The sequence below is a fragment of the Oreochromis niloticus genome, linkage group LG3, assembly GCF_001858045.2.
Source record: "Oreochromis niloticus isolate F11D_XX linkage group LG3, O_niloticus_UMD_NMBU, whole genome shotgun sequence".
Taxonomy (NCBI): Eukaryota; Metazoa; Chordata; class Actinopteri; order Cichliformes; family Cichlidae; genus Oreochromis; species Oreochromis niloticus.
Genome location: NC_031967.2, coordinates 81,910,265 through 81,937,674, shown reverse-complemented (window position 1 = coordinate 81,937,674; position 27,410 = coordinate 81,910,265). Strand labels below are relative to the sequence as shown.

At 43.4% G+C, this 27,410-nt stretch overlaps 3 protein-coding genes across 4 annotated transcripts in view; all 3 read left to right on the top strand.

Annotated features, from left to right (window-relative positions):
• The window catches only part of LOC100692238 (H-2 class II histocompatibility antigen, E-S beta chain), a 488,804-nt gene extending 461,461 nt beyond the window's left edge, over positions 1-27,343 (top strand). The window contains exons 2-8 of the mRNA XM_019357258.2: positions 21,352-21,449; positions 22,113-22,385; positions 22,667-22,877; positions 23,936-24,003; positions 24,087-24,197; positions 25,633-25,798; positions 26,974-27,343. Of these exons, the coding sequence (XP_019212803.2) occupies positions 21,352-21,449; positions 22,113-22,385; positions 22,667-22,877; positions 23,936-24,003; positions 24,087-24,197; positions 25,633-25,798; positions 26,974-26,995 (949 nt within the window). The 3' untranslated portion in view covers positions 26,996-27,343. The remainder of the gene's footprint in view (positions 1-21,351; positions 21,450-22,112; positions 22,386-22,666; positions 22,878-23,935; positions 24,004-24,086; positions 24,198-25,632; positions 25,799-26,973) is intronic.
• On the top strand, positions 4,880-7,202 carry LOC102075764 (putative C-type lectin domain family 20 member A). Its single transcript, XM_019357259.2, has 4 exons — positions 4,880-5,251; positions 5,440-5,814; positions 5,996-6,340; positions 6,624-7,202. The coding sequence occupies exons 1-4, from the start codon at positions 5,182-5,184 to the stop codon at positions 6,968-6,970; spliced, it is 1,137 nt and encodes a 378-aa protein (XP_019212804.1). The 5' UTR covers positions 4,880-5,181; the 3' UTR covers positions 6,971-7,202.
• Positions 15,685-19,302, top strand: LOC100692508 (HLA class II histocompatibility antigen, DR alpha chain). Of its 2 annotated transcripts, none has more exons than XM_025905463.1 (4): positions 15,685-15,768; positions 16,165-16,410; positions 17,420-17,701; positions 19,155-19,302. In XM_025905463.1, exons 1-4 carry the CDS (start codon positions 15,705-15,707, stop codon positions 19,268-19,270), a joined length of 708 nt encoding a protein of 235 aa, XP_025761248.1. In that variant the 5' UTR covers positions 15,685-15,704; the 3' UTR covers positions 19,271-19,302. The 2 variants fall into 2 exon arrangements, with proteins under 2 accessions (XP_025761248.1, XP_005466155.2); XM_005466098.4 differs by having other exon boundaries at positions 17,417-17,701.
• Positions 27,344-27,410: the final 67 nt, after the last annotated feature.

The window sequence follows — 27,410 nt, the reverse complement described above, 5'->3', positions numbered from 1 at the left end:
TTTAGCTTCCGTGATGCTGTCTGTCCAATCGCCACTGTCATTTGCAGCTGGTACCTCAACCTCACTTATCCAACACAACTGCTGTCCACAGCCTCTATGACATTGTGATTTTGTTGTTGGTCTTCTGTCAGATCTTCATCGATCACTTCTGCACGGGGCACACCTTCAGACTCTGCAGCTGCATAACAAAAGCCTGTAAGATAAAATTAGTGCATACACATAAGGTAAATGTACACCAATATTCCAATGACAGGTGTGTGATTCATTCATTTGGAAGTTATTTAAAGATTAGTGTACAATGAGAGCAATTTAGTATGTTTTTAGAGGCCCATGTGCAGTGTTGGTGCCCAGTCTGGATTTGTTACATTCATTTCATACTCTGGTTTGCCTGCAATAATGCTAAATCATAAGCTACTCAGTCGACATGATGACATGACGTGGTTCAATCTGCAGCATCACACATTAGGATGTTTTATCTCATTATCTATGACCTCAGCGCATTGAAAATAACACTAAAAGCCTTTTAATAGTGATATGAATTAATTTAGAACTCACCGGAAAGAAAATGCGGAGAGCAAACCAACAAAAAGCTGGGGATTGCATAGAACTCGATCCGCTCGTCTCACTGCTGCAATACAGGCCTGACGTCTTTGTTTAATAAATTTGGATACATGGCATCCCTCACGTTGCCTCCAGGATGGAAAATGATGAAAAGAGAGCCCATTATCCAGCTTCTTGCTTTCACGATCGTGTAATCTAACGTTGCAACTGCCACCACATCACGTACGAACCATAGCTGAAGCTGTATCCTGTGTCTGGCCTACTGTCATGACGAAAGGGGGCGTGGCCCACCTCCCGTGACATCACGCTCCAAAGCCCTATACACACTCAACACAAGGCTCCAGCCTGTCTCTCTCAACCACCCAGGTTAGGAGGGAACTGAGGAGGATTAATGGCAAGAAGGCAGCGGGCCCAGATGGCATCAGCTCGAGGGTCGTCAGGTCCTGCGCGGACCAACTGTGTGGTGTGATGGAGCACCTCTTCAACCTGAGCCTGAGGCTGGGAAGAGTCCCAAAGCTCTGGAAAACCTCCTGTGTTGTACCAGTGCCAAAGACTTCACGCCCCAAGGACCTCAACAACTACAGGCCGGTGGCTCTGACATCCCACCTGATGAAGACCCTGGAGCTGTTGGTCCTGGCTCAGCTTCGGCGCCTTGTGAGCTCATCACTGGACCCACTTCAGTTTGCCTACCAGCCTGGCATTGGAGCGGATGATGCCGTCATTCACCTCCTACATCGTTCCCTCGCTCACCTGGAGACCGCTGGGAGCACTGTGAGAATCACGTTCTTTGATTTCTCCAGTGCCTTCAACACTATTCTTCCCTCGGTTCTGAAGGACAAGCTGGAGAACTCTGGAGTGGACCATCACCTCACTACCTGGATTTTGGACTACCTCACCGACCAACTACAGTATGTGAGGACTCAGGGCTGTGTGTCGGACAGGGTCGTCTGCAGTACGGGGGCCCCACAGGGAACGGTTCTGGCTCCGTTCCTCTTCACCATCTACACTGCAGACTTCTCCCACAACTCCACCCAGTGCTTCCTGCAGAAGTTCTCTGATGACTCTGCAATAGTCGGCCTCATCACTGATGGGGATGACAAGGAGTACAGAGAACTGACCCAAGACTTTGTGGACTGGTGCCAGCTGAACTACCTCCAGATCAATGCCAGTAAAACCAAGGAGCTGGTGGTAGACTTCCGCAGGCACAAGCATCCTCCACTGCAACCACTGAACATCCAAGGTATGGACATTGAGGCTGTGGACAGCTACAGGTACCTTGGTGTTCATCTGAACAACAAACTGGACTGGACTCATAATTCAGACGCCCTCTACAGGAAAGGGCAGAGCAGGCTGAACCTGCTGCGGAGACTCAGGTCGTTTGGAGTGAAGGGCCCACTCCTGAAGACCTTCTATGACTCTGTGGTGGCCTCAGCCATCTTCTATGGTGTGGTCTGCTGGGGTGGCAGCATCTCTGCCGGGGACAGGAAGAGACTGAACAGGCTGATCCGAAGGGCCAGCTCTGTTCTGGGATGCCCTCTGGACCCAGTGGAGGTGGTGAGTGACAGGAGAATGGTGGCTAAGCTGTCATCCCTGTTGGACAACATCTCCCACCCCATGCAGGAGATTGTGACAGCACTGAGCAGCTCCTTCAGTGGCTGCGGCACCCACGGTGTGGGACGGAGAGATTTCGCAGGTCTTTCCTCCCCACTGCTGTCAGACTCCACAACAAAGACTTTAACTGATCAAACACACACATCCACACATGTGCAATAACACTAATGTGCAATAATCTTTTCTGGCATCGTTGTATTTTTACTCAGTTGTATATAGCATTTGTATTCTATTTTTATCTTATTGTATATTTTATTCTATTTTATTCTACTGTATATAGTATTTTTATTTTATTCTATTCTGTACAGTTGTGTACTGTATTTATTCTTATTGTATTCTAATTTTTGCTTCATAACTTTTGCACTGTCCACTTCCTGCTGTGACAAAACAAATTTCCCACGTGTGGGACTAATAAAGGTTATCTTATCTTATCTTATCTTATTTTGCCTCAACTGTCTGTATTTTGACGGGTTGCAAAACCTGCCACTGTGTGCTGTTCTTTTGCAAAGAAAATGAGCATTATGGTATTGATATATTCAAAGTCCATGCAAAGAACTTCTTTTCATACATGTGCAGTTGCTTTGCCTCTACGTATAGTGGACAGCAGATTCTTGATGACTCTTTTCAAAACAGCAACATCCATATTCAAAGAATACTCACTGTTGACCCCTGTACTCCTTTGTTTTTCTAAATTCAACACTTTCTGATATATATTTTGCAGCTTTTTCTTTTTGTATTTCCCTGTAACAACCCCCAGGATGCCATTTGTTTAGGATGACATTCTTGTGAATTCTGCTTTTTATGTTTTCTGCTTTTGGACTGAGGGTATATAATACACACGTTGTCACTGTGTTTTGTACTACCAGCTGTTAAAAGAGCACACAGAGGGCTCTGCTTTTACTTTGGAAAGTCTGTTTTTTAATTATGTCTCAGGGTCCAGACTGTTGAACACTTTAACGTCCTGCTGATGCTTCACATCACAGTCTTCATGATGAAAAACATGTTCTCTCATTAACAGATGTCTGTGCGGTCACTTCTTATGAAAATGGACAGAATCTGGGTTCAAGCTTCCTCTTCTTTCTCTTCTATTACCATTGATCATTCATAGGGACCATGAAAGATTTCTAATATTGTCCCCATAAACAACATGTTTTTATAGAACTCATTGTGACAGATTTATATTCTTTCACAATGAGCATGGACTCAAAATCTTGTGAGTTTCATATTTATAAAATATGAAAAAGAAGACTTTTATTACAATGTATGAGCTACACCTCTTGTTAAAAAAAAAGCTGATTGGATGTATTTAAAAAGGCTCCTGCCGAGACAGTCCTTCTGCGAGCATGCATGCACACACACACACACACACACACACACACACACACACACACACACACACACACACACGTGTAACCAGTGTGTTTCTGCGTTGTGTCTGACAAAGAAAGGTAAAAGTATGAAAGACCTCCAAGTAAATAACTTGCTCGCTCCAGCTCCTACAACCAAATACAAACACTGGCGGAGAGGGTTAGCTCAACCCACCACAACTCCCAAGCTAGCCAGAATTATATATTCATACTAGCATTAACGGTGCCTAAAACACATTTGTGGCACACACATACTACACATTTATAGCATATAACAAAAACTGGCACAATGATGACAATAACTGAACTAAAGACTCAGAAATATCAGGGTGGCTAAATATACATTATATGTGTGTTGTACAGTGTCTGGAAAGAAATGACACCAACCTCTCCCACAGGGGAATTATAGAAAAGGGAAGAGGCCAAAGGGGTACACTGTATTTATAGGGTTGCACCAAGGGAGAAGAACAATGAGGAGGGGCTCTGATAATGAACATAACTACAGGCTTGAAGGTCCTATAGTCAGGTATGAAGAACACATTTTGTGTAATTATAACAATATGTAATTTATGACTGGGTTAGACGGACACACACACACACACACTTTGTGGTATTTTATATGAACAGTCACATCAATTTTATTCCAGATTTTTGACTTTGCTTCAATTAAGATGTGTCTTTACATCTACGATAGTGTTCTTGTTCAAATAGTTTATTGACATATTAAAGATGTAGCTCAGTAATTATGAGCAAAATAAAGTGGATTTCATCATCTGCAGTTTGTAAAATATAAAAGGTGCCATATTAAAAACAATTGCATATGCACAGGAGATATTTTTTGACAACGACTGAGTGACGTTTAAATAATCGTCTGATTTAGATAATCAGACGTCTTTAAATAATCAGCACTGACAGACAGACATTTATTGAGCTCTACAAACTCAACGATGGATGACAACCTGATGATGGGTGAATTTGGAGGGCGAGCTTGAATACGTGTGACTGCTGCGTCAGTGCACACAAAAGTCTTTGACAGGTTTTTAAAATCAGGTCAGCGTCAGAGCGATCCAGCGATAGTTATCAGTACAGGCAACAGTATGATTATATCCTCAAAAATCAACAGACTCATAGTCATGTTTCTGTCACAGAGTGGTGACCTGTCCAAGTGTACCTCTGCTGTCATATTTAGATATTAGAATGAAACTTCCTGTTTTTACTTGTTGGACAGTCCAGTGTTTCTTCTTTCTTCTTTCCATAGCAAAATGTAAATGAGTCTGTATATAACTCATATTAACAGTGTGTCTTTGAGTCAGGGGTAAAAACTATTTGTTCATATTCAAATACTGAGTACAGAGTGTGTGTTAGTACAGATGGTTATTCACTGCAGAGCTGTCTGAACACCAGAGAAGAACCAGATCCAAACCTGCAGGGTCATTTCATGTCTGTGTACAGAGGTGCTGTGTGGACCACATTTGAACTGTTGCTTTTGTCTTCATGGACAATTTTAAACAGATGATCATTTATTAATAATAATCATATATTTCTTACAGCAGTGTGTGATAAACTAGATATCTGTGTTTAATATAAAGTGCTGCGTGTCCATCAAACAGTGAAGAGCTGCTGGATTCATTGTTTCCTCCAAATGAAAGAAAAGTCATTTTCATGTGACAGAGCGACGATGCAGTGGAGTCTGTTTCTGCTTCTTCTGATGGGTGAGTGATCATTTTACCAGGGCTCCTGATTGTTTCCACCTAAAATCCTTTAGTTTGATCAGGACTCATTAAACAAATAAACTCTTACTGAGAAAATCAAGGATTCACCTGTAAACTGGACAGTTTGATGGGAACATGAGTTTCCTGCTTGTATCAGCAGATATTCAACAGTATTTCTTCTGTTTTAGGTCAGTGTGTCTTCATCACATGTCAGCTGTATGAGTACCACTTTATTAAAGAACAGATGAGCTGGGATGAAGCACGGGCATACTGCAGAGAGAAATACACAGACCTGGCCAAAGTGTTTGACCTGACAGACATGAGAAGACTTCAAGACTCTGCACAGAATCAAACAGAAGCCTGGATTGGACTGTACAGCGAGCCAGGACGAGACAACAGGAGGTGGCACTGGTCTCTGCCGGGGGAGGAATACACTGAAAATAAGACCTGTTGGGGAGCTGGAGAGCCGAATGATGGAGCATATCCCGAGAACTGTGTGAGGACAAGAGACAAGTGGGCAGATTATCCATGTACATCCACATATCAGTTCATCTGCTATGATGGTGAGAATATGTGGACAGTAATATGGCGATAGAATATTTAATATTTAATAATGTTATAATCTAGTTTATAATCTGCATTATCACATATGTGTTACATCACATTTTCCTGAAAGAGACATTTTGAAGAATGAGACAAATTAGTTGATAAAGATGTTTTTGTGTTTTTCTGTTGATTCGACAGAAACAATGAAAGACAACAAAACCTTTCATTTGAATGATAAGTCTGTGACCTGGACTCAGGCTCAGAGCTACTGCAGACAGCATCACACCGACCTGGCCAGTGGACTCGATCAGATATACAGTGAAAAGTTTAAGAAGCTGCAGAAGTCTGAAGCCTTGTGGATCGGTCTGTTCAGAGACAGCTGGAGGTGGTCAGATGGGAGTAACTTCTCTTTCAGATACTGGGACATGGACTCATTTAATGATGGACTAAACAACAGGACATGTGCTACGACTCTGTTAGAGAGATCAGGAAGATGGAGCTCTGATGGATGTGACCAAAGAAAGCCTTTCTTCTGCTATGATGGTGAGTTTACACAGATTTATCTCAGCTGTTTGTCCAATAGATGAACGGCTGGAATCACTGAGAGGATTTAGGTCAGTATGTTTCTTCAGCCACTTATTTCTGCATGTACGTTGAACTTCTGTCAGAGGTGAAGATGTTTAGCTGATGGTTGGAACAGAGATTTCTCTGTAGAGCGACTGATTCATCTGAAGAATCACTGAAATGTTTTCTTTTGTTCTTCCAGTGAAACTGGACCAAACATCCAGATTTAACTGATTTCATGTTTTCTCTGATTTTATGGCAGATAAACTGATTCTGATCAGGGAAAACAAAACCTGGGAGGAAGCCTTGAATTACTGCAGACAGAAACACCATGACCTGGTTTCAATCAGCAACCCTCATCAGCAGCGATGGGTCCAGGAAAGAGCCAAAAACGCCTCGACTCCTTTCGTGTGGCTGGGACTGCGCTACGGCTGCGCTGCACGTTTGTGGCTTTGGGTCACTGATTATGTAGTGTGCTATGAGAGGTGGGCTTCAGGGGGAAAGACTGAAGACTGTGACATGTCTGCAGCCATGACCACAGGAGGGCAGCACGAGTGGGTCAGTCAGAGGGACAATGAGACATTTAATTTTATTTGTATAAAACACTGAGGTTCAAACCTAAAGTCACTTCTTAGCTGCACATGTAGATTTTCTGGGGTGAACTCTGTGTTTCTGCTCAGTGTTTACAGCCTCTGGGTTTAAAATGGGAGAAAAATGACCAACAGATTATTACCTGCAGGTTCGATATGTGCAGAGAGCAGTCTGTGTTTCATTTCCTCTCCTTTACCAGAGTCAGGAGCATCTTGGTTTCTTCCTTCATTGTTGCTGGATTGGTTCATTATTAAACTAGCAGGATATTTGTTTTGATTTAGTTCAGATATGGTGATGATTTAAATGTAGCTCCATGACATTTCCACAATGTAGATATGCAAAACCCGGAAAGGAGTATTTCACATTACAGTGGAGAAATTTTTGGTTGTGTTTACTTTGCAGAATTGTTTGAATTCAGACACATTCGAGGTTTTTCAAGTTCATCCCAAATAAACTTGATCTGATTCAATCTGATTTAGACTTTGACTCGGACACTCCAAAACCTTCATTTTGTTTATTTGAGCCATTCAGAGTTGGACTTGCTGGTCTCTCTGAGTAACCTGAGAGCTCTGTAGTTTCAGGAGATCAACTGATTTTTGGACATCCTCCTTCAGGATTTCTGAGAGCAGAATTCATGTCGTCCTGAAGCAGCAGAGCAGCCCAGACCATCACATCACGTCTGACTGCTGCTGTGGGGTGTTTTTTATTAAATCCTGTTAGTCTGATGTAACAGGACTCAAACCTTCCATAAAATTCAGCTTTTGTCTCTTCAATCCACAGAAGAGTTTCTGAGAAGGATCATCCAGATGTTTTTGGCAGATGTGAGATGAGCCTTTGTGTTGTTTTTGCTAAGCGGTGCCTTTTCTCCAATCAAATAGAAATCCTATTTTTCCAAATTTAAATAAATGGCTTTATAGCTGAATTTCTGGGTCAACCTCATTTCACTAGAAGTTCCCAGTCAACCATAGATCACAGAGTTTTAATGGTGGACAGTCGGGATGTACCACTTTCAGAGGGCTGTTATAGAACAGTCCAACTGATAATAGGTTTATTTTCACAGTCAGCTATAAATCCATGACTTTTGAACATGTTTGATGTCGCCTGGTCAACTATAAGTATGTAACCTTGGTTTCTGGTTGTTGTGGTCTTACCCGGTTTCTTTTGGCTGTGGCTGTACTTCAGACTACATTTTATCTTAAAATGCTTTTCCATAATAAAGACCAACATTACAGGACAGTGTGCACTCAACTTTTACTTTGCTGACTCATATTGCACATGGCACAGGGGCCGTCACACCATAAACACTCCCTCCATAAACACAAGGTAGGAACCAAGGTTACTTTGCAAAAAAGTGAGGCAAGTAACAATAAAGTCATTACATATATATTAAACACAAATGTGTGTGAAATTACAAAATAATGTTGCATCATACATGTTTAATACTTGGCCAAAAAATAAATACATGTGCAATAACTACAGTTACAAACAGATCGTCAGGTTTCACCTTATTTCACACATTTATTCAACATTTATTTAACACATAGATTTCAATCTTGAAATTTAATGATGAGCTGGATAAAAAATCAACACTAATTAATTCTCAGCTTTTCCCAAAGGTCTCTGGGATCATCAAGATGTTTTTGGCACATCTGAGATGAGCCTTTAGTTTAATCTTGGAATTCTGCCATCCAGGCCATGTTGTTTGGCCTGCTGCTTTTCTTTCTTATGGTGGAGTCATGAACACTGACAGTAACTGAGAAACTATTTTTTCCCCTTGATAATAGCCACCTTCATTTAGAAGCTGCACTTTGTGTTACCTTTGTATAATTTTTAATTACTTTGATGATGTGAAACTTTTAAATGTGACAAACATACAAAAAAGGGAAAATCAGGGACAAACACTGTTTCACATCACTGCACCTGAACGTAGTTTTAAAGAACCCAATCAAAGTCTGTTAGAGAGCTGAATCTGAGCTTAATCTGTTTGTTGTTCCTACAAGAAACTGTCACTGAAGCCTGTCAGACATCAGCGACTTACTGGCCTCTGTACCATGATGAAGGATGTGTGGAGGGTAAGCAGGCCTGCAGTGTGACATTATTTTCTTATCTTTCTCATCATATAGCAGAAGAAGTTTTATTTTGAAAGTCCTCTCAGGGTTCAGTAGTTTGTAGTTTTGAGACAGAGCAGGACTAGAGCTGCTCCACCCTTCACAGGAGGAACTCCACCTTTATCCCCCCAAACTCCTCCTGGGCTCACTGAGGTTTGACCAGATCACCTCTGCAGTTCTTCATCCGTCCACCAGGTGTCCTCAGTGCACCAGCAGTCCCAGATCACCTGACCATCCTTATTTTCCACACCTTTGACCTTCATCAGGCTCTGATCAAAATGAGTTTTCTATAATATGCTATTATTAATCTCAGTTTTCTGAGTGTGTGTGTTCTGTGTGCCTGGACACTGATGACATCATGTGGTCCCTGCTCTGTGATTGGCTGCTGTGTTTGTTCGAGTTCACAGACGTTCAGAGAGTGTGAAGAGTCACAGAGCTGCTGATGATGATGATGATGAAGATTAAGGTGTGGGTGCTGCTCCTCGTCCTCTCCTCGGTCTCCTGTGTCACTGCTGATGGTGAGTCTCTAAATCACTCTAATTAACTCATTGTGTGTTGACTAACAACCAAAAGCCTTAATACAAACAATATTTAGGAGTTAATAAATTAGTTTGTTTTTTATTTATTTATTTTACTTTGATTACATGTAAACTTCGGATTGGCAGACCTTAAAGCTATTGAGATCTCAGAGTGAGGATCAAAGATGGTGGCTAAATATTGGTGGTGTCAGTATAAATACTCATGTATGTTGCTGTTGCCATCACGTTTTCATTTGTAGAAAGCGAGCTAAGCGCAGGGATGCGCGTGCCCTTTGTGCGGTCTAGTGAACGAGGGAAAAAAGGGGGTCAAAGTATTAGCTCAATCTATCCTTAAAAAAAATCTAAATGGGACAAATTATCATTTCCTTTAAATTTTAAAATAAAAAGATGTTATCAACATAGAGGTCATTTAGGTTAAATTAAATAATTGAATTAAATTAAATAGTTTTGATAGAGTGTGTTCCTTTTTCTTTTTTTTTACCTTGTTCCCACAAATGCAACACCCAGTCTCATACTTTCTTTGTTCTGTATACAGTGATCTCTAAATAGTTTGTCAGCCAGCCTCATTTCAAATAATAACTTTAAACGATAATATGAAGCATTTTTAAGTAGAAATAACTTTCTTCCTTCTCGGTGAATCGCTACCTTATCGTGGTGGAGGGGTTTGTGTGTCCCAGGGATCCCAGGGGCTATGTTGTCTGGGGGCTTTTGCCCCCTGGTAGGGTCTCCCATGGCAAATTGGTCCTGGGTGAGGGACCAGACAAAGAGCGATTCAGAAGACCCTTATGAAGAAAACATCGAGGGAACAGTTTACCCTGCCCGGGATAGGGTTACCGGGGCCCTGCCCTGGAGCCAGGCCCGGGGAGGGTGCCGAGGGCGAGCGTCTGGTGGCCGGGCCTTAGTCCATGGGGCCCGGCCGGGCACAGCCCGAAGAGGAGACATGGGCCCATCCTCCCGCAGGCCCACCACCCGCAGGAGGCGCCATAGGGGTCGGGTGCATTGTGTGCTGGGCGGCGGCCAGGAGCGGAGGCCCTGGCGGACTGATCCCCGGCTGCCAAGACTGGCAATAGGGACATGGAATGTCACCTCTCTGGTGGGGAAGGAACCTGAGTTAGTGCGTGAGGTTGAGAGGTACCGGCTAGATATAGTCGGGCTCACCTCTACGCATGGCTTGGGCTCTGGAACCAGTCTCCTGGAGAGGGGCTGGACTCTGTCTCAGTCTGGAGTTGCCCCTGGTGAGAGGCGTCGGGCTGGGGTGGGTATTCTAATATCCCCTCGGCTTGCTGCCGGTACGTTGGGGTTTTTCCCGGTGGATGAGAGGGTTTGTTCCCTGCGCCTTAGGGTCGGGGAACGGGTCCTGACTGTCATCTGCGCTTATGCGCCGAGTGGCAGTTCAGAGTACCCAGCCTTTTTAGAGTCCGGGGGGGGGGGGTGCTGGAAGGTGCCCCACCTGGAGACTCTGTTGTCCTGCTGGGAGACTTCAATGCTCACGTGGGTAACAACAGCGAGACCTGGAGGGCGTGATTGGGAGGAACGGCCTCCCTGATCTGAATCCGAGCGGTGTTTTGTTATTGGACTTCTGTGCAAATCACAGTTTGGCCATAACGAATACCTTGTTCGAACATAAGAGTGTCCATAAGTGCACGTGGCACCAGGACGCTCTAGGCCGCAGGTCGATGATCGATTTTGTAATCGTATCACCAGACCTGCGACCATATGTTCTGGACACTCGGGTAAAGAGAGGGGCTGAGCTGTCAACTGATCACCACCTGGTGGTGAGTTGGATAAGGTGGCGGGGGAGGACGCTGAACAGACCCGGTGCACCTAAACGCGTAGTGAGGCTGTGCTGGGAACGTCTAGCAGAGGCCCCAGTCCGCGAGATCTTCAACGCACACCTCCGGCAGAGCTTCAACAGCATTCCGAGGGAGACTGGGGACATTGAGTCCGAATGGACCATGTTCAGCGTCTCCATTGCCGAAGCTGCTGCATTGAGCTGCGGTCGCAGGGTGGTTGGTGCCTGCCGTGGTGGTAATCCCCGAACCAAATGGTGGACACCAGAGGTGAAGGGAGCCACCAAGCTGAAGAAGGAGTCCTATCGGGCTTGGTTAGCCTGTGGGACTCCGGAGGCAGCCGACAGGTATCGACAGGCCAAGCGGAATGCGGCTCGGGCAGTGGCTGAAGCAAAAACTCGGGTGTGGGAGGAGTTCAGAGAGGCCATGGAAAAAGACTTTCGGACTGCCTCGAAGAGATTCTGGCAAACCGTCAGGCGTCTCAGGAGGGGAAAGCGGTGCTCTACCTGCACTGTGTATAGTGCTGGCGGAGCGCTGCTGACGTCGACTGAGAAAATTGTGAGGCGGTGGAAGGAATACTTCGAGGACCTCCTTAATCCCACTGACACGTCTTCCGAGGAGGAAGCAGAGTCTGGGGATGAGGGGAATGACCCGCCAATTTCCGGGGGCGAGGTCACTGAGGCAGTTAAACAACTCCTTGGTGGCAGAGCCCCTGGTGTTGATGAGGTCCGCCCCGAGTTCCTGAAGGCTCTGGATGTTGTAGGGCTGTCTTGGTTGACACGCCTCTACAATGTTGCGTGGAGATCAGGGGCAGTACCCCTGGACTGGCAGACCGGGGTGGTGGTCCCCATCTTTAAGAGGGGAGACCAGAGGGTGTGTTCCAACTACAGGGGGATCACACTCCTCAGCCTCCCTGGGAAAGTCTATGCCAGGGTGCTGGAAAGGAGAGTTCGTCCGTTAGTCGAACCTCGGATACAGGAGGAACAATGCAGTTTTCGTCCTGGTCGCGGAACACTGGACCAGCTCTTTATCCTCTCAAGGATACTTGAGGGTGCATGGGAGTTTGCCCAACCAGTCTACATGTGTTTTGTGGACTTGGAGAAGGCATTCGACCGTGTCCCTCGGGGTGTCCTGTGGGAGGTGTTGTGGGAGTATGGGGTGTCTGGCCCATTGCTACGGGCCATTCGATCCCTATACAACCGTTGCAAGAGTTTGGTTCGCATTGCCGGCAATAAGTCGGACTTGTTCCCGGTGGGTGATGGGCTCCGCCAGGGCTGCCCTTTGTCACCGGTTGTGTTCATAATTTTTATGGAGAGGATTTCTAGGCGCAGCCAAGTGGCGGAGGACTTTCACTTCGGTGGCCTCAGAATCTCATCTCTGCTTTTTGCGGATGATGTGGTTCTGTTGGCTTCATCAGGTGAGGGCCTCCAGCTCGCACTGGAACGGTTCGCACCCGAGTGTGAAGCAGCAGGAATGAGGATCAGCACCTCCATATCTGAGGCCATGGTTCTCAGCCGGAAAAGCGTGGAGTGCCCACTCCGGGTCGGGGATGAGTTCCTGCCCCAAGTGGAGGAGTTCAAGTATCTCGGGGTCTTGTTCGCGAGTGATGGGAGAAGGGAGCCGGAGATCGACAGACGGATTGGTGCTGCGGCTGCAGTGATGCGGACGTTGCACCGGTCCGTCGTGGTGAAGAGGGAGCTGAGTGTAAAAGCGAAGCTCTCAATTTACCGGTCGATCTACGTCCCTACCCTCACCTATGGCCACGAGCTGTGGGTAGTGACCGAAAGAACGAAATCGCGGATACAAGCGGCAGAAATGAGCTTCCTCCGAAGGGTGGCTGGCCTCTCCCTTAGAGATAGGGTGAGAAGTTCGGCCATCCGGGAGGGGCTCAGAGTAGAGCCGCTGCTCCTCCACATCGAAAGGAGCCAGTTGAGGTGGTTCGGGCATCTGACAAGGATGCCTCCTGGGCGCCTCCTGGGTGAGGTGTTCCGGGCATGTCCCACCGGGAGGAGGCCCCGGGGCAGACCCAGGACACGCTGGAGAGATTATATCTCTCGGCTGGCCTGGGAACGCCTTGGTGTTCCCCCGGATAAGCTGGAGGAGGTGGCTGGGGAGAGGGAGGTCTGGGCTTCTCTGCTTAGGCTGCTGCCCCCGCGACCCGGCCTCGGATAAAGTGGATGAGGATGGATGGATGGATGGATGGATGGATGGATGGATGGATGGAATAACTTTCTTCATCACAAGCTGGTGTTGTCTGTTAAAAGACCTTTAATGAGTAGGTACAGTTAGAGAATAAACCAATAAATTGCATTATTAAAAATAACCCTGTGCTTTTCAAACAGTTAGAATTCACTTTTTATTTACCATGTTTTATTTCATAGTAGAGGAGAAGTCCAGTGATATCTGATCAGGTCACAGTCTAATTGAAAAAAGGCAGTTTGTGAGGAATGATGTAGCTTCTTCTGAGGTTTATCTTCAACCTAAACTATTGGGTAAAATTTTGACTCAATATTTTATCAAAGCTGCCCAGCATGACCCAACAGAATTAGTCAAGCCATGGAGTGAATTGAAGAACCCGGCATATTACCAACCCAACTCCTGAGTCGTGATTTCTGAACCAATATTTGATCACAATAACCCAACTTACAAGCCTACGGCTTTTATCCAGAAGTTGAGTTATGAAAATAACCCAGCATTTTTAAGAGTGTACTCAGTCCCAATGTCATGGAGGGGACATGTGGCAGTCCAATGGTGGACTTCTTCTTTGGTGACATGGTGCCAGTAAGAGACATCGCTTTTGGGCCACATTGAGTCTTTTGCTGATTTTGGCTGATGTTTTTCACGTCTCACAAGCATAGATCGCAGTAGGTATAACGAAGGAGTTGAGCAGAGTAATTTTTGTCACCAGATCGATCTTTGGGAATCTCGCTGGACACTATTGCATACCTTTGTGAAATCAATGAAAGCAACTGAGAGACGCTGTTGGTATTCAAAACTTTGTTCAAACAATAAAATTATTTCATATATATTAAACACAAATGTGTGTAAAATCACAAAATAATATAGCAACAGAAATGTATATTATGAAATACACAAGTTAAACATGGCCAAAAAAATAAATACATGTACTATAACTAAGGTAACACATAGATCGTCAGTTATAACGGAACAACTGTCAGGTTTCAGCAGTATTTTAACATTGATTCAACATTTATTTAACACTTAGAATTCAGTCTTGAACCTTATTGATGATTTGGATTTAAAATCAACATGAATTCAATTTCCACTTTTCCCAAAAGTCTCTGGGATCATCAAGATTTTTTGGAGCACTGAGACGAGTCTTTGGTGGTTTCAGTCTAGGTCCTGTTTGCTGCACCAGTCTCTTTCTTATAGTGGAGTCATGAACACCGACTTTAACTGAGGCACTGTTTTCCCCCCTTAATCATTTAGAAGCTGCACTTTGTGTTTACTTGTGTTATCTTTGTCTAATATTTAAATTAGTTTGATGATGTGAAACAATTAAATGTGACAAACATACAAAAACAGGGAAACCAGGAACAGGAGAAACACTTTTGCACCTGAACATAAGTTTAAAGAGCCTTACCTGAAGTCTGGTTAGAGCTCAATCTGAGCTTAACCTGTTTGTTGCTCCAACCAGAAACTTTCATTGAAGTCTGTCAAACATCAACGCAGCGACTTACTGACCTCTGCACCATGATGAAGGATGTGTGGAGGGTGTAAGCAGGCCTGCAGTGTGATATCATTTTCTTAACTTTCTTGTCATATAGCAGAGGAAGCTTTATTTTGAAAGTCCTGTCAGGGTTCAGTAGTTTGTAGTTTGGAGACAGAGCAGGACTAAAGCTGGTTCAGCCTCTCAGAGTCTGATGATGGTCCCACTGAGCTCACAGCAGAAGGATGAAGCCTTCACAGCTGCCCTACTCCACCTTTATCCCCCCAAACTCCTCCTGGACTCAAGAAGGTTTCGCCAGATCACTTCTGCAGTTCTCCATTCGTCCATCAGGCGTCCTCAGTGTACCAGCAGTCCCAGATCACCTGACCACCTGTTCAGCGTTTCTTTATTAGATTTTTTTTTTCCACACCTGTGACCTTCATCAGACTCTGATCAAAATGTGTTTTTTATAGTATATTTTATAATATTATTATTAATCTGTGTGTGTGTCTGTTTGTGGGCCCCGTGCCTCTGTCTGACTGGACACTGATGACATCATGTGGTCCCTGCTCTGTGATTGGCTGCTGTGTGTGTTTGAGTTCACAGAGATTCAGAGAGTGTGAGAGTCAAGAGCTGCTGCTGCTGATGAAGATGAAGGTGTGGGTGCTGCTCCTCGTCCTCTCCTCGGTCATCTGTGTCTCTGCTGATGGTGAGTCTCTGAGTCACTCATTAACTCTTGTATTTTAATTAACTTATTGAACAAATGAACTCTGTCAGAAGTCCAAAACAGAAGAGAGGAGTAGGCTCACACATTTATCATTAAACTTCACCAGCTGATTACTGGGACACTGTTTGTCTAAGTATGAGCTTCTCCACAACACAAACACTCTTCCCCAGCAGGGTCGTACGAAAAATCTGGGAAAACACAAATATTAAACACATATACACAAGATCTATGTTGTTTGACTAATAGTTAAAAAAAGAGATTTTAATGAACTCTGTATTTAAGGATTAAAGCATCAGGCTGATGGTTCCTGTGTGACTCACATTTGCTGAGAGTCAGGACTGAATAACAGACACTGAATCAACCCTCTGATCTCTTCAGGTCTGTATGAGATGAACTCCGTCAGCGGCTGTTCAGACACTGATGGAGAGGATGTGCTGATCCTGGATGATGAGGTGGTCTGGTACGCAGACTTCAACAAACAGAAAGGAGTCGATTCTCTGCCAGCCTTTGCAGATCATCCAAGCTTTGAAGGGAAGTATGAAGAAGCTGTGGCTAATCAACTGATCTGCAGACAAAACCTGAAGATGGCTCGTACGGCTATGAAGGACTTCCCCAAACGACACGGTAAACACAAATCATCAACCACACAGTCCACATGTAAAGAACAGAAATACACACACAGTGTGGGAGTAAATACTGGAAACATTTCACTCATAGAGATTTAAAAAAAAAAAAGCTTTATGGCAGATAAATCATGGAGATCCAGGCTGACAGGTTAGATCAGTGAGGAGTAGTGAATTAAACATTTAGTCAAACTACTGCAGAACATTCAATTCACGGAGGAGCTGTTTGGTTTTCAGGATCTAATCCAACCCTGTTTGTTTAATGTTGGCTCATTCTTCCAAAGTCACGGAGCTGCTCTGGTTTCTCAGGTGTTCATTTTAAAAGGACTTTATCAGCTGATGTTTATCCAGGCAGAAATGTTTTCATCACTAATTTGTTGAGTTAGTAAATGCTGTGAGTTTTAGTGACTTCTTTAAAAAAAACATGAACATGTCAGAACTGATTGTGGAAAAATCTCCAAGTCATGTGAAGAAACAGAAAATATTTTCTAAATTCATCTTTCTGCATTAACTTCAGTAATTAGTTCCCTCTAAACATTAATGTGTCTTTTTAGAGAAAGATATGAAAAAAATCTGAGTGGTCTTTTAGGTCAGTTCCCATCAGTCACACCTGTTATAACAGCCCAACTAGATCGTGGCACTTATTAACCTGAGGTGGTTTTACAAGCCCAGACTGCAGGTTTTAGGGGAAGATATTACTTGGAAAGTCTCGAGGGACCAGTTAGGACTTTACAGTTTCTTTTTTTTTCATGTGTTATTGGTTATGAGCTCATTGCACATTTTATTCAGTTAGTATTTTTTTTATTTAGATCCAAAACTGCAATAACACTTCATGTCAGAGACTTTTTCATTGTAAGGTTACGAACTGGCAAATATTGGAGATAAAAAACAACCACCACAGAGTCAGTGCAGGTCCAGCACAGACTTCTCTTCGTTGTAATGGCAGGTTATGTTGAGTGCAGTGTGTGGAGTGGTGTTGTGAGTAAACTGTATGTGTTTGTGCACAGAAGCTCCTTCCAGCGTGGCCATCTACACTACACTAAATGTGGAGATTGGAGTCCAGAACACTCTGATCTGTCATGTGACTGGTTTCTATCCTGCTCCTGTTAACGTCACCTGGAACAAGAACACCAAGAAAGTGGTTGAAGGGACCAGCATCACTGTTCCCTTATCCAACAAGGATGGTACCTTCACCCAGACGTCCAAACTGGACTTTGTTCCAAAGGGAGGAGATGTGTACGCCTGCATAGTGGAACATGTGGCCCTGACCCAACCACTTACCAAAGTCTATGGCGAGAAAATTCACCTCAGTTTGTTTTAGATTTTGCCATTCACAACAACAGTGATCTCAACATGATTTACAAGGTAAAGGCTCCATGTGTGCAAAGCAATGTAAGTGTGTTCAATGATATAATTCAATTCAATTCAATTTTATTTATACAGCGCCAAATCACAACAACAGTCACCTCAAGGCACTTTATATTGTATAGTGATAGATACAGAGAAAAACCCAACAATCATATGACCCCCTATGAGCAAACACTTTGGCGACAGTGGGAAGGAAAAACTCCCTTTTAACAGAAAGAAACCTCCGGCAGAACCAGGCTCAGGGAGGGGCGGCCATCTGCTGCAACCAGTTGGGGTGAAGAAGGAAAACAGGATAAAGACATGCTGTGGAAGAGAGACAGAGATTAATAACAGATATGATTCAGTGCAGAGAGGTCTATTAACACATAGTGAGTGAGAAAGGTGACTGGAAAGGAAAAAATCAAAGCATCATGGGAATCCCCGGCAGCCTACGTCTATTGCAGCATAACTAAGGGAGGATTCAGGGTCACCTGGTCCAGCCCTAACTATATGCTTTAGCAAAAGGAAAGTTTTAAGTCTAATCTTAAAAGTACAGATAGTGTCTGTCTCCCGAATCCAAACTGGAAGCTGGTTCCACAGAAGAGGGGCCTGAAAACTGAAGGCTCTGCCTCCCATTAAGATAAGATGGGGCCTGATTATTTAAGACCTTGTATGTGAGGAGCAGGATTTTGAATTCAATTCTGGATTTAACAGGAAGCCAATGAAGGGAAGCCAAAACAGGAGAAATATGCTCTCTAATTAGCTAAGACAGCTGGGTCTAGAGATGGCTTTTTAAGTAAAGGTTTAACTACAGCCAGCTTGAAGGCCTGTGGTACATAGCCGATTATTAGAGATAGGTTGATCATATGTAAGATTGAAGAATTAATTAATGGCAGGACTTCTTTGAGCAGTTTTTTAGGAATGGGGTCTAAAAGACACGTTGATGGTTTGGAGGAAGTAATTACTGAAGTTAACTCAGAAAGATCAATTGGAGAAAAAGAGTCTAACTTGACATTGATGGTACTAAAAGTAGCTGTAGACGATATTACATCTGTGGGATGATTATTTGTAAATTTTACTCTAATGGTTAAAATGTTATTTGTGAAGAAGTTCATGAAGTCATTACTAGTTAACGTTAAAGGGATTGTTGGCTCAGTAGAGCTCTGACTTTTTGTCAGCCTGGCTACAGTGCTGAAGAGAAACCTGGGGTTGTTCTGATTTTCTTCAATCAGTGACGAATAGTAAGATGTTCTGGCTTTGCGGAGGGCTTTCTTATAAAGCAGCAAACTATTTCTCCAGGCTAAATGATGATCCTCTAATGATCAGAGCCCTGTGAGACTAAATGACTTAGTGACTGTTTCCAGATGTGAAGGTTCACGTCTCTCTCTGTCTCTGCAGCTGTGGACAACGCTGAACCCATTCTGGGACCTGCAATATTTTGTGGAGTGGGTCTGACTGTCGGTGTCCTCGGCGTGGCAGCAGGAATCTACCTCTTCATCAGAGGAAGAAAGTGATGCTGATTGGTTGATGCTAATGTTTTAATAAATTTTGATGAACTGATTTTCATATTATTCATTATAAATAAAACCTCTGGAAGAAAACTGTGGCAGCAGGTCAGAATGATCTCAGACCCTCCTCATCCTCGCTGAGGCTGATTATTGATTTGAACCAGAAAGAGTTTAACATCATTAAAGATTTACTGAGGAAACTTTGATTTCAGTTTGTTTCTAAATGTTTCTGTTGTGGAACGGTTTCATGCTGTTTTCATTTAGTGAGCTGATTTTTCTTGTGTGCAGAATGAAGATGAAGCTCATGAATTTTTGAATTAAAACATCTATTTTTTCTTCTAAACAATAAACTGTGGGGACATTTTTCTTGTGTGGGAATTACTTCATTTTGTCATACAGATTCTTTTCAGCACGCTGTGATCTATTCAGCATTAGCGTTAATGTTGAGATGTATTTTTAAAAATGCAGAAAAAAACTAATAAATTAAAACAACAATAGGAAACAAAGTGCACAATGGTAGCTTACAAATTAAAAGATGAGTAGAAACCAATGTGGATGTTAGTAACTCTAACATTTCTTTTAATATATTGATAGCATGTGATTGCACAGACTTTAGTGTAAGGTGTTCTCAGCTTCCACAACAACCAGCCAGACTGCAAAGACTCCCTGATTCAGTTTTGTGTAACTGAGTGCTGAGGAAGAAGGCAGTTTGGTCTGTCTGAGCTCAAACAGTCAGATACTATTGTTGACTTCACACTGAGAGCTCAGAATACAGCCTTCAAACTACAGTTTAATTAGTCACCTTCAGGCCATGACACAGTTAATTATTGGTTTTATAAATCCATCAGTCTTGTGTGACGTCCTTCTGAAAGAAGCCACTTGCTGAGCTGTCATCATCTCTGCTCTTCCTCCTCCGTCCTCTCTTTCTGACATCTTTGTCACATTATTGTCAGTTTCTATCCCTGGAAATAAAGTAAGTGTACCATTAGCTAACAGGACAAGTTGAAACTGCACAAACACTGTGTGTGTGCTTGTCAATGGAAAATTGTACTGTACTTAGTAGTCAGCATAATCTTTTAATAATATAAGTTTACTTATGGTAGAATACTGCACGTAATCATTTGTGTTTAGAAGTATATAGTTGGCATATTGAAAGAATGTCTCATCCCAGGAGGTCTGTAACAACTTTGTGTGCATTCCAGAGTGTTCTGGCATTCACACCCACATCCTGGGAGCATGGGAGAGGACATACCTTGTCTTGTTGTTTTATGATAGGATAAACGTAGCTATGTCAGTTTTAGTCTAAGTGCCTTTTGTTTATTCTGAACTGCTGGACTTCCAGGCCAGCAGGTTTAGGGAAGTCTTTGTGGGGTCACATTCTGACCCCACACACATACACACACACACACACACACACACACACATAAACATCCACATTCCAGTGTAATGAACAAACACACCCACTGGTGTATATAATAAAGAGCAGGACAATGGGAGAGCAGACTCTTGGAGCCCTCGCTTCCGTGCGAGTGCTCTGAGAGCTCCCCTTGCTTGCAAGTGAATTCTGCAGTGTGTGTGTCTCCACTCTCTGACTCTCAGCTGAAGAAGTGTTATTTAGAATAAATCTCCTGACAGTGCTGATGTTTATTGAGCTGTTAAAAAAGTTTAATGCCATAAAAAATGTTTACACTCTCTCCACTTCTGTAGAGCCAGCTAGATGCCGAGTAATGTCTCTAAAACTTCATTGACATCTGAACCATAAACTCATGATGGGAACAGAAGTGAAATAATGTGCTGAGGCTGTAAACTGTGAGCTGTGGGATGTTTGGGGGATTTTTGATTACTGAGCTACACAGTTTTATTGTTTGTATAGACTTCATAATACTTTTGAAGTCTGTTATTTCATAATATTCAAGTTAAATAAATGATCAGATTTTGGTCTTTTTTGATATTTTAGAGGAAGTCTGTTCGGGTTATAGTAGTTACAGCTGAATAAAATAAAGATCACTTCCTGGTTTCCTGTCACAAATTTCTTCCTGGTAAAAGATTATGGTGCAGGTCATGTGACCATGTCCTCTTGTTTTTAGCGCTGTGCTCAGTCAGACTGTCAGTTTGTCAGGAGAACTCAACATGGATTCATCTTTTCTCTGCTTCAGCCTCTTCTTCATCATCCTCTGCAGAGCAGGTATTATACATACACTCATCAATACTCCGATCACATGTATGAACAAAGATGAAAAGTCAATTAATCAGCCATGTTTTACTGATTAAATGAACGTGACACACGAGCTGGGATTTGTGTTTTTAGCCACCAGAGTTATTTGTCTATAACCTTCAACTGTGATGATCCTCCTCTGCCTCTCAGAGCTGGTTCCATTTCTTCATTGTTTAGTTCACTTATTTACAACAGCTGACAGAGTCAAATGAGATCAAACAACAAGAGCGTCCGGCCGCTTTGTTTAACTTTTTTCACATTTTTGGAAAATAATAGTAATCAGCAGATTAATCAGTCGATGAAAGTAAGTGTTCACCTCAGTGTTCATATAGTTTACTGGACATAACCTTTTTCATTTCTAATTATATATTATTTATTTTGCACAGTTTTTAATATGAAATGTATCATTTATATTTTGTTTTTAGTGCATGATGTCCATTTTTAATATTTGTTATTTGAATATTTACATTTAATATTTGAATCAAACTGAACTATGTTATTTGAAGAGATGTGATGGTGATGATGTTACTGTTGTGGTGCTCCAACAGTAGCTGTGTGTAACTCCTGACAGTAGAGATGTGTGTGTGGGAGGAGCAGCTCAGCCTGAGTGATTCTCTGATCTTTGTGTTTCAGATGGATACGAGTATTACACTTCATCCCGCTGCCTGTTTAACTCCACTGAGCTGCGGGACATAGACTACATCAGATCTTACTATTACAACATGATAGAGTATGTCAGGTTTGACAGCAGTGTGGGGAAGTTTGTTGGATACACCGAGTACGGTGTGAAGGAGGCAGAATACTTTAACAATGATCCTGGACAGCTCGCTGCAATGAGAGCTCAGAAGGAGACGTACTGCCAAGAAAATGTTGACTTCTGGTACCAAAGTGTTCTGACAAACTCAGGTGAGTCAGTGTTTCTGTGACATCATCGGATCATCATATAAACATCATCACACTGATGTTGTCATCAACACAACGCCTGACTGGACTCTCTGCACAGTTTACAGTTACACTGCTGAAGGTTTAATGTGACACATTCAGTTAAAGCTACAACATCTCTGGAGTTCTGCTCCACTTTAAAGCTTTGGCCTATTTGACGTCACACTGCCGCAGTGTCTGTGGTTTGTGGAGTCCTGCTTTAAATTATTACAAAATTGACCAAAAAAGTCATTTTCATGTTCCAGTGAAACCATCAGTCAGACTTCACTCCATACCCCCTGTTGATCTTCGTCCTGCCATATTGGTCTGCAGCGTCTATAACTTCTACCCCAAAGAGATCAAAGTGAGCTGGTTGAGAAACGGACAGGAAGTAAGCCCTGACATCACTTCTTCTGTAGAGTTTGCAAATGCTGATTGGCTCTACCAGACCCACTCCTACATGGAGTACACACCCAGGTGAGTGTAGTTCAGGCCTGCCAACAGGACTTGCTGATTCTTATTCATTCTTGTTATTTTTTAATGTCTTCCATCGTCTGGTCAGCAGAGACTGCGATGTTGTGGAGCTTCGTGGTCAGAGTTCTCTCTTTCTTCAGTTTAACTATGTCCACTTTTAGTTATTCACTTTAGTTTGAATAACATGAACATCGTCCACAGATGCAGATGTTCACAGCTCAGCCTGTGAAACCTGTTCCCTCCTTTCTCATTTCTGCTACAACTAAATCCATCCAATGTTCCTGTATCTGCAGAGCCGAGTGTTTCAGCAGGAACTGAGCAGGAACAGGAAGTCCCCAAGATTGTTTTTAACATAGGAATAAACATGTGATGACAATTTCTTCATTTTCAGTTACTAAATATGAACGTTTCCCTACATTACTCTTCCATGTGCAGTGTTGGGGAGTAACAGAATACATGTACCACCGTTATGTATATAAAATACGAAATATGAGTAACTGTGTTCTGTTACAGTCACAGTTTAAAAAGGTGATAATCAGAATACAGTTACTTTGTTGAAATGGATTACATGGCGTTTTTTTCCTGTTTCATATGTTAGGCTGTGCCCTCTGTTTTTTGATAATTCCACACCGGTGGAAACCCAAATAAAACACGCAATACTACTTACATAATGATGAGAAGGAATGTTTTTAAAAACCATATTCAAAAAATATTTTATTATGAAGGCAAAAAGCAGAGTGTTACAGACTTTAAGGATGTAGCCTCATGGGCAGTGTAGTCCGTGCTGCAGGGAGAGTGTTTGGGACTGCTCCTCCCGTTATGTGTGTGTGAGTGTGAGGGAGGAAGAAAGTACAAGTTGAACAAATGAACAAATCCTATGACTCCATAAAAAGCATTGAGTCTCCAAGTTCAAACTAACGAATGCAGCCATGCTAACTAAACCTGCCTTTCTATAGTCTGGAGGACTACAGCAGGAAATAGAATTAGGCTGGAAAACAAATAGGAAACAAGTCTGAATTGTAGTTCTGTGTAAGATTCAGTGATGTTGGTTTGTGTTGAAGGTCTGGAGAGAAGATCTCCTGTATGGTGGAGCACGCCAGCCTGAAGGAACCTCTGGTTACTGACTGGGGTAAATACCTGTCTGTATCTACACACCTGTACACCTGCCTGTGTGTCTGTCCACCTGTGTGACTCTCACCTGTGTGTCCTCAGTCCCGTCCATGTCTGAATCCAAGAAACTGATGATCGTTGGAGCCTTTGGGCTGATCCTGGGTCTGCTCTTTTTCCTGGCTGGAGTCATCTACATAAGGATGTGCAGCAGAGGTCAGAGCAGCACTCACACAAAGCACCAGGTCACACCAAACTAAACACAATCCTGGAAAATGTTGCCTGCAGACAATGAAAGAGCAGCCAGCAGCATCTTTGGTAGAGCCACCATTGTGGGTTGCAGGTGCTTACCAGAACATTTAAGTGTCTAATAATCATGCTTTTATTGTTGTCTGGTGTTGAGCCTAACACTGGGCCCCTGGCTGTATGTGATATACCAACTGCCTGGCTCCCACATCCTTCATATAAGCGCTCATAGCTCGCTGCCTAAGATGGATATACTTAGAAAAGTAGTGCTGACATAAATGTGGTTTCTGAGAGTCTGGTATCTAATTCTACACTCATAAAGATAAAAACGTTGTGGGTGGTGGATTTAATACTTATCGCTCTGCCCATCCCAGAAAAGGCGGTGGTGTGGGGGTTAATGTAAAGTTCTGTGTTCCTGTCTTCCTTGTAGTGTGGATTCCTGGGTTCTGGTGATATAATTCACATGAACGCTTCTGCTTATTCTCTCCATCTCTTGGAGTCTGTTTATCGCAGGGCAGTGAGATCTAACACACAAGATGCTTCAGTCATACAGAGCTCAGAAAGAAGGGGTTTGCCTTTTCTGCCTTCACAGAGCATACGGGACATGTCTCAGTTGATTTCACTTACAGACTTTAAAAGACGTGTATAAATAAAGCTTAAATAAGATAAATTATAACTCCAGTTATCACTGAAACACTGAAGAACTGTATAAGGGTGACAGGTCAGCAGTGGAAATCTTTGTAAGGTTTTTCTAGACGTCAACAAATTGTTTTGGCTCCTGAACAATAAAATGTTTGGTTAAAAGTCGTCTGAATGTGAAGGTTTGGTAACAGATCCATAAAAGCACACTGACAGTAATCACATGTGATGACAGTAAACTGACTGATTTCAGGAAACCGTGATAGAATAAAATAGATCTTTATTGTCACGGTTACCAGAACCGTGAAACACAGTTTGGCATCTCTCCATCTGCAGCTTGTAGGTTTTCACTGCAGTATAAGGTATGATGTGATCGGTGGTATTGCACATGGATTAAGGGGTAGTTAACCTCCAATCAGGGTGGAGGTAGGGAGTGTTTGACAGCCTGTGGGTAGAAGCTTCTAGTGAGTCTGTTTGTCTTCGACCTGATGGACCTGTAGCGTTTACCAGAGGGAAGGGGGGAAAGTGAGTGTCCAGAGTGCGAGGAGTCCTTGATGATGATACTGTTTTTTTGCTGAAGTCTGCCAGTATAAATGTCTCTGAGGGGTTAGTGAGGTGCCAATTGCCCGCTCTGCTGCCCTCACCACCCGTTGCAGTTTCCTCTTGTCCTCCACAGTGCAGCAGTAGGTTCGAAGGCTCGATGGTGGAGCGGTAGAAGTTGAGCTTTGCTGTGCTGCAGGTATAAATTGTCATTTTTATGTTCCAGTGATGCCGCGGATCAGCGTTCATGCCATGACGCCCCCTGGTGGTCATCATCTGGCCATGCTGCTCTACAAAGTCTACGACTTCTACCCCAAAAAGGTCGCTTCTGCTAAAGTGATAGCAGCACCTGATTTGCTTGAGAAGACTTTACCAGATGAGCTGGAGCCCAGGTGAGTCCACAGCTCTGAGTGCAGGTACAAAGGATGAGGAGGCAGATAGTTTATAAAGACACACTCAGGCTGCAGGGTGGCTTTATTTATATAACTTAGATTCTGTCGTAATGATCATTATTTTAAACCAGGGAATGAAAATACTGGAAACATTCAGGGCTGGATCTCTGTCTGTAACCACACGTGTGCCTGTGTTACGGCCCTGGGCCTTGGAGGGATTGAGACTGCTTTTTTTTTTCTTCTTCTCATGCAAATTCAAGTGTGCTATGACTCGTGAGTGATTGGTTACTGGGAGATCCGTGCCAGCCTTCTTTTATGCAGAATAAAGTGTGTCAGACCACGCAGACGATTGGCTGCCTGGAGATCCCATGACACTCCCAGACCAACTGACTGGCTGATTGTCTGCACCTGGGAGTATAAATGGCTGAAGACCCTTCACATTATGGGGAACTCATCAAAAGGAGCTGAGGATTCAGGAGCGATGGAAGATTAAAAGCCAGGAGATGGCAGTAATGCAACAATTTTGGATGCAAGCTTCCGTTAAACTTGACAGAAGAAGAAGACACGATGGGGAACTGCTGCTCTGACGTGAACATGCAGCGTCCTCCTCATCTGCCTAGCACTTGAACTCTGTTTGTAAACTCTGATATACAGCTGACCTTAGTTTTATTAGAGTCTTGTGTTTGCTGGCTCACCCTAGTTAACCCTTAGTTTTTATTCTTGCCTGTTCTTTTCTTTGTGTATTACTTATTTGCCCGGTGATCTGTTGAACACCCCCGTCGGTTTTCAGTTTAACGTTTGCAATAAAACCCCTTATTTATTCTGATTTCGTGAGAGGGCTTGTGTATGTTTCTCCCCACCTGTCGCCTAGCAGAGGGGGTCGTAACAGCCTGTATGGTGATTTCCTGTATGAATGACAGTAAATACCAGTTTACATCAGGCTCAGTGTCAGGATTGTGATGTGGATGAGTCATTAATTACAGAAGTTCGTGTTTTTAATACAACTGCTTCTATTTATTAGCAGTGGGCACATTCACATGTATAAAAGTGCACCAGATAAGCCCAGCAGAGTCCTGATCCTGCTCAGTCCTGCTGCTACACACCAGCAGACTCTGAGACTAGTGCTGGTTAAAGCAGTCAGACCTCTTCTAACAATGTCTGTGTCTGTGCCCCAGGACTGATGCTGGTTCCCAGTAGCTGATCCTGATTGTGGACCTGGACCTGGTTCTGCTTCTGTCTGTCAACCGGAAGTAAAGCTTCAGCTGCTGGAAGCTCTTTGTTTGATCCAGGCTCTTTATGTCAGGCTAAATGTGGACTGTGGTGGATCTGCTGGAGTCATCATGTGTGTGTGTGCAAAGTTTTACACCTATCTGTCACCAGGCTCAGGCCCAACCAGGTGAGCTGCTTCCTGGTGGACCTGAGCCAGAGGACAGCCAGGTGTGTGCTGGGAAACTGAGTCTCTCATTGCTTTGTTTGGCTGTAAGGCTGGAGGGGGCGGAGCTCTGTGGGTGTTTGTGTTCTTTTCTCAATAAATCTGTTTCCACAGTCATGTGATCATTTTCTTCTTTCAAACCCTGTAATGACAGAGAGCTGTTTTTGCTCTGCAGTGTGG